The sequence below is a fragment of the Wasmannia auropunctata genome, unplaced genomic scaffold (assembly GCF_000956235.1).
Source record: "Wasmannia auropunctata unplaced genomic scaffold, wasmannia.A_1.0 LD322727.1, whole genome shotgun sequence".
Lineage (NCBI taxonomy): Eukaryota > Metazoa > Arthropoda > Insecta > Hymenoptera > Formicidae > Wasmannia > Wasmannia auropunctata.
Window position 1 is genome coordinate 995 of NW_012040163.1, and position 10291 is coordinate 11285.

A 10291-nucleotide genomic window follows, 5' to 3' on the forward strand; every position below is an offset into this window, starting at 1 on the left:
TATTGTATTTTTATGCTGTGGTAAACATTACTAATAAGTGAACAGAATAAGCAAATATTGCTTACAGTTGATGGTAGAAAGAAAGATTAACGTTATTTTATATTTACAGTAAATATATTACTAACTAATAACCAGATAAAACTTAGGAGGCGATATTGAATACCATTTCATGTAATATATATATATGTATGTATATATACATATACTGTATGTATATTTACATATACACACACACACACACACGCGCACACACACACACACACACACGCTGAATGTAAAAAAATATAATTATGTTCTTGTGTCATAGCAAAAAAAAAAATAGATTGTAAGTATATTATTTCTCCGAAAATATTTTGTGTTATTGTACATATACATAACGATTTAAGAGAGAATTTTCTTTCTTTAAATTGTTAAACACACACATGGCCTTCTAATCTTTGTATAAATATATTTGCTATAAATAAATTTTAGAGATCCAAAAAATTATTAGTTTTAAAATTAATACCATTGATTCAATGATGTATTAAAGACGATGCAAACACAAGTATATTTAAAAAGATACCGCTTATAAGTATTTGCCTACTCTGTCTTTTAAATAAAGAAGAATGAATGAATGAAAATCTTAGTCTTCTTTCTTAATCCTCTAGATATTAGGCTTAATAATGTTTGATAATTCAAAATTTTACTTTCTACATATCTTATTTTAAAAATGTATTTCAAAAAATTAAATTTCCTGGAAAAGGGAAAATTTTTTTTTTCAACTTAACAGAAAATTATTGATTAATCAAATAATATTGACAAAAAGAATATATTCTTTTGCATAATCAATAATAAAAAATTGTATAATCAACTGCAATTTTTGTTATTTTCGTTTCACAGCCTTTAAAAAACCACTTTTGAATTGTGGATAGTTTATAATTTTGACAATAATATTTATCTATCTCATTTGTGACAATAATAATTGGAAATTCACGTTTTTGAATTGCGTCAATTTTGAAGTAAAAGAATATATACACCTATGGACAATGATTCGTCTCTGTAGATACGCCGAATCATTTCAATCATTTTATTCATTTATTAAAATAAATAACATACAGAGTCGTTTAAAATTAAAATATAACTTATATTTTAATTTTATTAGTAATATGATAATGATTAGTAATATGATAATGATTAGTAATATGATAATGATTAGTAATATGATATAATATGATAATTATAATATAATAAAAGTAAAATACAATTCATATTTTAATTTTATTATATTATAAAATAATAAATACATGTATATTACATGTACTACAGTCCCGTGGACATATCGGTTGCGACACTTGCAAACCACGATTGGTGTATGTACAGCTGTCTCTAGACTAAAGATAGTATGTAGTACACCATCGTGATTGGTATTTGCAAAATATTAGTTACCTATAAAATATATATTATATATATATTAATTAAATAGTTCTAAAAATCTATGAAAAAAAGTGTCGCAACCGATATGTCCACGACTGTATGTATGTACATGCGATATACATGTATTTATTATTTTATTATCATAATATAATAAAATTAAAATATAAATTATATTTTAATTTTAATTTAATCTAAAAATTTTAATCATATTAAAATATGAAAATATTAAAATTAAAATAAATAACACATGTACATATAATATATATGTATTTATTATTTTATTATAATATAATAATTTATAATAATAATAAAATAACTAACATGTCCATACAATATATATATGTATTTATTATGTTATTATTATTATAATAAAATAATAAATATACATATATGTTAAATGTGCCATTTATTTTAATAAATGAATAAAATGATTGAAATGATTATCTATAATGGATGTATGTATGGGATGCGTTCAGGAATTCACGATATACCATTTTATCCTTGTCATTCACCGAATGCCAAACAAGGATAAAATAATATCTAGATGCACCTGGGCGAAGTTTCTGAACGCAGCCCAGCTGCAGAGCAGAGTCTGTTTATCTTCTCTGCCAGCTGTCAAACGAACTGAACTAATATCGCAATAGTCGACTGACAGATTTCCTAACCCAAATACCTAGTAGTTAATATTTCGGTTCGCAGGACAAATTGAGGTTTTTTTTCTGCCAGATTCTTTCGTTTTGTGCAAAAATGCGTCAGTTGAGCATAATTTCATTAAAATTGATGGCGGGGAAACTGAACTGTATAATTATCCAAGATACACACAAGTTTTCGTCCGATTACTGAAGAAGTCGAGCAACTACGGTTTAAGAAGTCCTTGCAACTGTGCAAGCAACATTGTGCACGATTAATACTGGTGAATACTGAAATGAACGACCGTTTGAGAATACCGTGTGACGTTGATATACATATTTTTTGCCACATAACCGTAACATGTTGAAAGCACTCTAATAGTTAACAATCGATAACGATGTAAGATAAAATAAAAATTGGAAAGAAGAATCAAGATTTTTATTTAGAAATATCTAATAGACTGACTGATACAAAGCAAAATGGATATAATAAAAGAACATCTACTGATACCAACGAAATACATGATACTGACAGACGAGAGAATTTGTTTGACAGTTCACAGAAACTGGCTCTCTCGACTTTTAACAGTTGGCCCGTTTACTTTTATCAATCATGATCGTTTGTCCAATGACGAAATTGCGGCGCAGCCCACTATCGATGAATTGGGCGGCGATTGGCTGAAAATTTATGCAAAAGTAACATCTTTCATATGTATTTTATGTTGAGTATCAATGAGACATGAAATTAAATTTTTGTTATTACCATTAGGTATACGTAAAGCAACACAGGAATGCAATTCCTTTGCCGAGAGGAAGGCCTACCAATAATACAAGGAACCAAGCGGAGTTAATGTTTTCTCAATTATTGCATTATGTGGCGGAAACTAATTATCGAAATCTATGGAAAGAAACGTATAAGAAATATTACAGTATGCGTTATTTTAAATTTCTTTAAATTATTTAAATTTTTAGACTTAAATTTTTAGCATTTTGTTTGCCGAGTACCTTTATATTAATTAATAATTGCAAAATATGTAGATCCTTGGAATTTTATTGAACAAAAGGAACAGTCCAATATCACCGCTAATGTGAACGACGTTACTATTATGCACGAAATCCTGAACAGAATGTATGGCTGTACTGTGGTACAAGTGCGACATGGTACAGTCTTATCGGTATCAAATGGTATTATACAGTCTGAAACACATTGCAATCTTGTACCAGTCCATTTTGTCATTGAAACACCATCTGCATTTATAATGTTTTATGAGCAGACTGCCAATTATTCACTTCGCGAGTGAGTATTGTATTTATATATATTTTCAATACGTAATAATTATGAAATATTTCTGTATTCTACTACCTATTTATAAATGTTAATTTTAGGTGTGTAATGTACAGTCCTGCTGCTCTTAATGCAAGCTATGGAAAACCATTGTTTGTAGTTTATCAGTTATTGAGATTATCCAGAGACTTGCATGATCGTGGTCTTGCATTAGGAGAGATTACACTAAGTGACATATTAGTTACAGACAATTTTACTATTCAGGTATATATATCGTACAGCTACTTATATAATAGACTAATATTTTAGCACAAGTTATATTTAATACTTAATAAAACAAATATAACAAGTATTTAATAAAATAAGAAGGAAGAATATTTTATCTGATTTAATTTTCTTAGGTATTACCAAAATTAAACGATAATATTTATATAAAACCTGATAGCGATTGTATAAATACTACTCAAGAAAGTAAAGACAAAAGTTTGAATAGTAATATTTATGGTAAAAGAGATGGCGTACCTCGTTCAAATAATACTGACTTTGGTTTAAATGAGAATATTGAGAAGTTATGCGAGATGTGGATGTATAATTGTATCAGCAACTTTGATTATTTAACGGCGCTCAATAATTTGGCTGGTAGGAGATATGGTAATCCCAGCTGTCATCATGTTATGCCGTGGGTAACGGATTTTACATCCAGGAGTGGTGGGAACTGGAGAGATCTAACAAAATCCAAATTTCGATTAAACAAAGGAGATAGACAATTGGATCTTACATTTGATTCGCAGTCAACTGAGGTATAAATTGTGTATAGTTATGTAAAAGACTTATTCCATTCAATTATTTGTTGAATAACCAATATTAAATTATAGGTCGGACACCACGTATCTGACGTTTTGTCAGAGATTACCTATTATGTATATCTTTCACGTCGATATAATAAATCTGTACTTTGTAAACATGTACGACCATTATGGGTACCTGGAGAATATCCGGCTTCAATTCAGAGATTACACGATTGGAGTCCCGATGAATGTATACCACAGTTTTTCACTGATCCCAGTGTTTTTAAGGTAACATATAAATTATTACAATTGGAATGTGGATTTCTAAAACAGGTTTATTCCAATCACTAAATTCAAATCACTCGCTTGTATAAAACAATAATAATGTATTATTAAATATTAACAAGCTAAAAATGAGGATTACTAGGTGTAAAACATTAACTTTATTTCTCCAATGTTAACAATATAGCGATAAACTAGTTTCGATCTTATCAACATTAACTTTCTTTCTTCGATATTAACAATATAGCGATAACTAGTTTCGATTTATAGAGTTTTTCTCAATCGCAAGTTAATTAAACAAATAGTGTTTTCAACCTACCATCTATCTTCTTAAAAATTAAATTTAGGGGATATCCATTACTGATTAACGTTAGTACTACCAAATTGTAATTTTTTTTGTTGAAATGTAGGATTATTTCAATCATTTATCTTATTTACTTTTTTACTCACAACCTTCAACTATCATATAAAGCTGAGGCATATATGGAATGAAGGTCAGGATCGAATTTAGGACCTGCCGACTAAAATTAATTGTTTTCACACGGAATCATACTTATATAATATAAACTATTATTTAACAATGATAAAATATATCTTAGATTCAACATTAAAAAAATAAATGTTTTATTTTACAGTCCATTCATGAGGATTTGCCAGATTTGGAAATTCCAACATGGGCAACTTCTCCAGAAGATTTTATTGAAAAACATAGAGAAGCATTGGAAAGCTTTTATGTTTCGGAAAGATTACATCATTGGATAGATTTGACTTTCGGCTATAAGTACGAATACTGTCTTATCAACTATCAGTCAACTATTTATTATATATTTGAATTTTTCTGACATACGTTTCTTATACGATAGATTATCTGGTTCTGCTGCTATAAAGTCAAAAAACGTTTGTCTACAGTTAGTTGATAATCATACTGATTTAACTAATTCTGGTGTTGTACAACTTTTCCCACAACCACATCCACAAAAAATTATTCCATCTCCCTATTGGGGTAAAGTACCACCGCGTCTTCGACCGATGGCTTTCAATAAAAATAGTAAGTTTTAGACTGGGATTTGAAATTATTATTATAAATTATGAAGATATTTTTATAATTTTGTCAAATTATTATATATTTATAGAAAGTGATCAATCTGTGAATAGAATCAGTGACGATGAAGGCCATAGTTCTGGTATTGAAGAAGAAGAATTATCTGCGACAGTAGCAACAAACGCATCACGATCATCACCTCTTGTATTGAGTCGCTTGTTGAATCGTTCCAGAGGTTCTTTGATAACATTATCAGAGGATAATGTTAAATCGGATAAGTTTATTAATCAGCCTATAATCCTGCCAAAGGATTTCAATCCTATAGCGGCACTTATACAAGTAGAAACTACACATGCTTTCATGCAAAAGATCAGCTATCAAGTTTATAAACTTGCAATGGGATCACACGATTTTTCCACAAATTACAAGCAAATTGTAGCTAGCGGACGTATTAAGGAGCAACAAATACTAGGTTGCCTGATAGTAGAAATATTTCTAGCCGGCAAATTCCGCGCAACCTGGAACGTTGAAAAAGTATTATTCGCACAAAGATTTGCGACATGTCTGAATATCTTGAAAACATCAGCAGATAATTTACCGAAGTGTATAAAAAACATTGTGTCTTTATTGCTACAAATTGATATTATGCCAAAGAGTTATAATGTAGGCAATGTAGAAATGAATGACATTTCAATGGTAATTAAAAAATTTTTTACAAGATGTTTCGTAATTATAGATAAAAATTCAATTGACTAGATAAAATTTTACAAAATTAAGTAGAAAAATCTTATACTGTGAAGTGGCTATTTCAAAGAATTTGATTATTAGCAATTGCAAAATTCGAAAACTCATAAATGGATATGTTTAAAGCAAATTTTCAAAAATTAATGGCATTTTTTAATTTTACATACAGTATATACTTTATGTTATACAACATGTGCGTTTGAAGACTTAGAATTTGTTGCACTATTTAACCCTAATCGCCAGTTCAGCTGATCCGGACATTTTTTTCAATTCTTTAGATAGCGTTGTGAACAGTTGTTTATAAAAAATGTTTTGCATAACTTTACATAATGTTACTTCTTGAATTTTGATCTTTAAAACGAAAAAAAAATCGTTAATTTTAAGCAAAGATACATTAATTTAAAATTTTATCGAATACCTTGAATACGAATACCAGTTAAGGAAATTTCGAAGCAAATATTAATTAGAGTTAAAAACTATTTTCGTTGCATTGTTTAAGTTTGTTGACACTTTCCACAAACTAAGATATTGATTAAAATCATGTTATAATACAGTTTGTTGACACTTTTCACAAACTAAGATATTGATTAAAATCATGTTATAATACAACTAATTGTATAAAGAACGCAACTTATGAAAAGCTGAATATTTTGAAAACAATTTATGGATATATGTTTACTAAGGTTTTCTTTATTTGTTTTTATAAGTTTTAATCAATTTTTTATCTATAATTCTGAAAAGATCTTATATTTTATTAAGATACATATTGCGAAATTTATTATAATATACATGTGACAAATTTTATGTTTAGATGAATGAGACTCCTTTTCGTTATCCAACAATAACATATATGGGCCTTCCACCACCATCTGCTCATCAGTTTCTTCAACCAATTTTATCTGGCAGTCTGTTCCCATTCTCCAAATATTGCCAATACTTGTATAATATTGTGCAAATGTTGCAAGAATACAATGGTTTGGTACGAGAACTAAATTCTATTGTAAAGATCGAGGATGATGTAGATTTTACAATAAAAACAAGGACGAAGTATCTGTGCAAAATTAGTGAGTGTAAAGTAAAAGCAATTGCTAGAGAATTGGAACGGCTGTTACCTTACGCCGGTGGTATGAGAGAAGCTACTTTGCAGTTGATAGTTCCTCATATAGTGCAGATTATAGAAGAACCTTATAGTGCAGTATTAGCAGTATGGCATCTTTTTGATCCCATTGCAAAGTGAGTTATTACAATTTTACGCTTTTGACAAATGTTTTATTAGATTCCTTTGATTTTTTTCCATTTTCTATTTCAGAACGTTGGGACCGAAGGATACAGTCGATATATTCCTCTTACCTATTATAAAACTATATGAGAACGGTTCTATCATGGATACTGCATTGTATACTGATATAATACCTGCGGGAACACTTGCAAAGTTTCGAACTACTCGACTGTATCACAGAACGTTCCTGCTGAAGCTGATAGTTCGGTTAGGTCTACGTAGATTCCTAGACAATTTTATAAATTCTTTGGTAGAAGCAGTAGGAGGATACAAAGATTATGTACAGGGCTCGATTGATACATGCACACATAGGACTGTGAATTTGAAGTAAGGAAAGGGATATTAGTTATAATTTATAATTATATTTTAATCATATATCATATTACTATATTGCTTATAAATTTTTATGAAGGAGTTGCGACTTAAGTGGACCTTGCAGTGAAGGGGAAGGTATTTTGTCTCCATTAGATGAAGATTCATTTGCAGACACTGAACAAAATGTCGCTGCACCTTCTGTACCAACGATCGATGATCATACGTCTAACGTTACAACAGATAATGATATCGAAGGTAATTAATGTTATTTTATTGCCGAATAAATCGTCAATGATTTAATAAATATCTGAAAAAAATTGTCTAATAACTCACGTACTAACGTATTACAGAAGTATTTACCATGGAAACGGAGGATAATGCATGGATCTCTTTAAACAATACCGCACCATATGACATCGACTTACATATAGATCTCAACTTGAATGTTTGCGATGATATAAATGACGATGGAAACAAAAATTCGCCGGGTGGCTCCGTGAAATCGCCAACGATTCCAATACCTAAACAATCAAATACTAGTGGAGTTAAATTAGTAACCGAGTTTAATAGTATCGGTTGCAACGTTGGAAGTAAAACTTCCAGTGAAGATTTCACTTATGTTAGCGCATATGCCACAAATATCCATTCCGATAGTAATTTCTCGGAAAATATATGTAATATAGATGCTAAGGAAGATAATCCTGCTATGCTTTCCGTGGAGCTCGATAATAAAAGCGATGTTATCAAATCCGATAAAAGTGTACATCAGTTGGATCATATTTATCGAAAATCTGTCCTGAGTGAATGCACAATTTCGGAGATGAGTGCAGAATCTGTTATCTGGTTATCCCATAGACTCGGCCCGGTTCTCACAGCACGATATCTGTCGCGAAATCTTCTGAGAATGCTAACATTATGTTACGCTGGGAAAGAAAATTTGACACCAATCGGTGACAATAATTTCATGCATCTGGAAGGCGTTACATGGAAGAAACCAATATTAGCCGGTGATCAAAACGCCATTAAGGTTTTAGAGTGTCTCACGGCTATCGCAGGTATGTACAAAAAAATTAGTTATTTTAATTTCTAAAGTAAGTAATGAAATGGTTTATTAATCAACCATTTTATCAGGATTATATGGAGAACAAATTATATTGTTGCAATATTTTGCACACATAGTCGAGCTATTAGCATTGTGCAAGAGAAAATTAACGCAGAATTTGGAAGGAGGCCTAATTTCCTGTCTGGCTCTATTAAATCACATTACAGCATATCTCAGTGATTCTACGGTGATGGATGTGCTTCATGTAATGTTTATTATATAATTACTATACGTTAATAATATAATTAAAAAGTCTGCAACAGTCCATATTAATCTCCAATTTGTCCACATTTGAATGTAGGAGCCGATTGTTAAGTCCATATTGCATCCCACAGTACGTATATTGTCAACTGCGAGATTTACATTTCCAAATGGAACGCTTGCGCGTATTGCTTTAGCCGAAAAATGCTTGGAAGCAATGTTCATTCTTAGCTTACGGCTTGGCAGTGTGATCACAAAAAATCATTTAGCAGTGCCAATTCAACGCTTTTTTCTGGCCTTTGACAAAGCTTTCAGTGAAAATTTAGATGATGGAGTTTCATCAAATCTTGGGCAGAAAGCAGGCACGACCTACGAACATTTTGTGCGGTAATAATATGGAGAGCATTAATTTAGTGATTAATTACATGGCACATACGTTATATGTTAAGAGAAAATAGAAGGTTTGTATGGCGAATTGTGAATTCATGTCAGAAAAAAGAATAAATGGACACGGTTTCTATTTAGATGTTATTTATTATTATATTTGAGATGCAGAAAATTAATTTAATAATACAAACTACATATAATTTAGTAATACAAAAATGATTAAAAATATAGGAATTTTCTGTCGTCGAAGACAGAAAATTTTTAATGCTTCGCGTTTTACCATGTTTCTATAACTTCCAAGGAATCTAATTTTTGGTCTAGTTTTCCTTAAGACACTTTTTTTACTAGATTGAACTAAAATAGACCATTAGAAGAATGTTATAATACAAAAAGGTAACAGCATGAATGTGTAAAATTCTAACTTTCATGTAAGAATTAACGTTATTTACGTTGTAACCATTTTGTAATATTTTTATAATGTCTATTTAAATTCAATCTGTAAAAGGAAATATCTTGAGGATTAAATTAGAAAATAGCAGATAGACTAAAATAACTAGAAAATAGCAGAAGCTTTCTTAGAAGTCACAAAACATTAAAATTTTCGGAACTATCTTCAATGACAGAACACTCTTATATTTTTTATATAATAAATTTTGTATTATAAGTTAATTTTTTACATCTTAATCCGTAAAGCACAGGGTGCGAATTCGCACCAAGCGAATTTTTTTAAAGTTTTATATCTTCTAAAAATAAAAAGCAAAATTAAAGCAAATGTGTTTCTCAATGTAAAATTGTCTGACCAATCGATTGGAGATAGGAAGAGC

The 10291-nt window shown here is 29.9% G+C and overlaps 1 protein-coding gene across 1 annotated transcript; it reads left to right on the forward strand.

Moving 5' to 3' along the window:
- The first annotated feature begins 1991 nt into the window (after positions 1 to 1991).
- Positions 1992 to 9604, forward strand: LOC105460402 (WD repeat-containing protein 81-like). Its single transcript, XM_011706845.1, has 15 exons — positions 1992 to 2738; positions 2812 to 2971; positions 3081 to 3339; positions 3429 to 3591; positions 3729 to 4127; positions 4203 to 4403; positions 5033 to 5178; positions 5261 to 5445; positions 5531 to 6135; positions 6995 to 7416; positions 7493 to 7789; positions 7875 to 8032; positions 8128 to 8832; positions 8909 to 9084; positions 9181 to 9604. The coding sequence occupies exons 1-15, from the start codon at positions 2523 to 2525 to the stop codon at positions 9469 to 9471; spliced, it is 4383 nt and encodes a 1460-aa protein (XP_011705147.1). The 5' UTR covers positions 1992 to 2522; the 3' UTR covers positions 9472 to 9604.
- Positions 9605 to 10291: the final 687 nt, after the last annotated feature.

Coding starts and splice junctions, on each gene's coding strand:
- LOC105460402 (XM_011706845.1), top strand. CDS start 2,523: ATGGATATAATAAAAGAACATCTACTGATACCAACGAAATACATGATA. Junction 5,179..5,260: donor GATTTGACTTTCGGCTATAA/GTACGAATACTG, acceptor CTTATACGATAG/ATTATCTGGTTCTGCTGCTA. Junction 7,790..7,874: donor CATAGGACTGTGAATTTGAA/GTAAGGAAAGGG, acceptor ATTTTTATGAAG/GAGTTGCGACTTAAGTGGAC.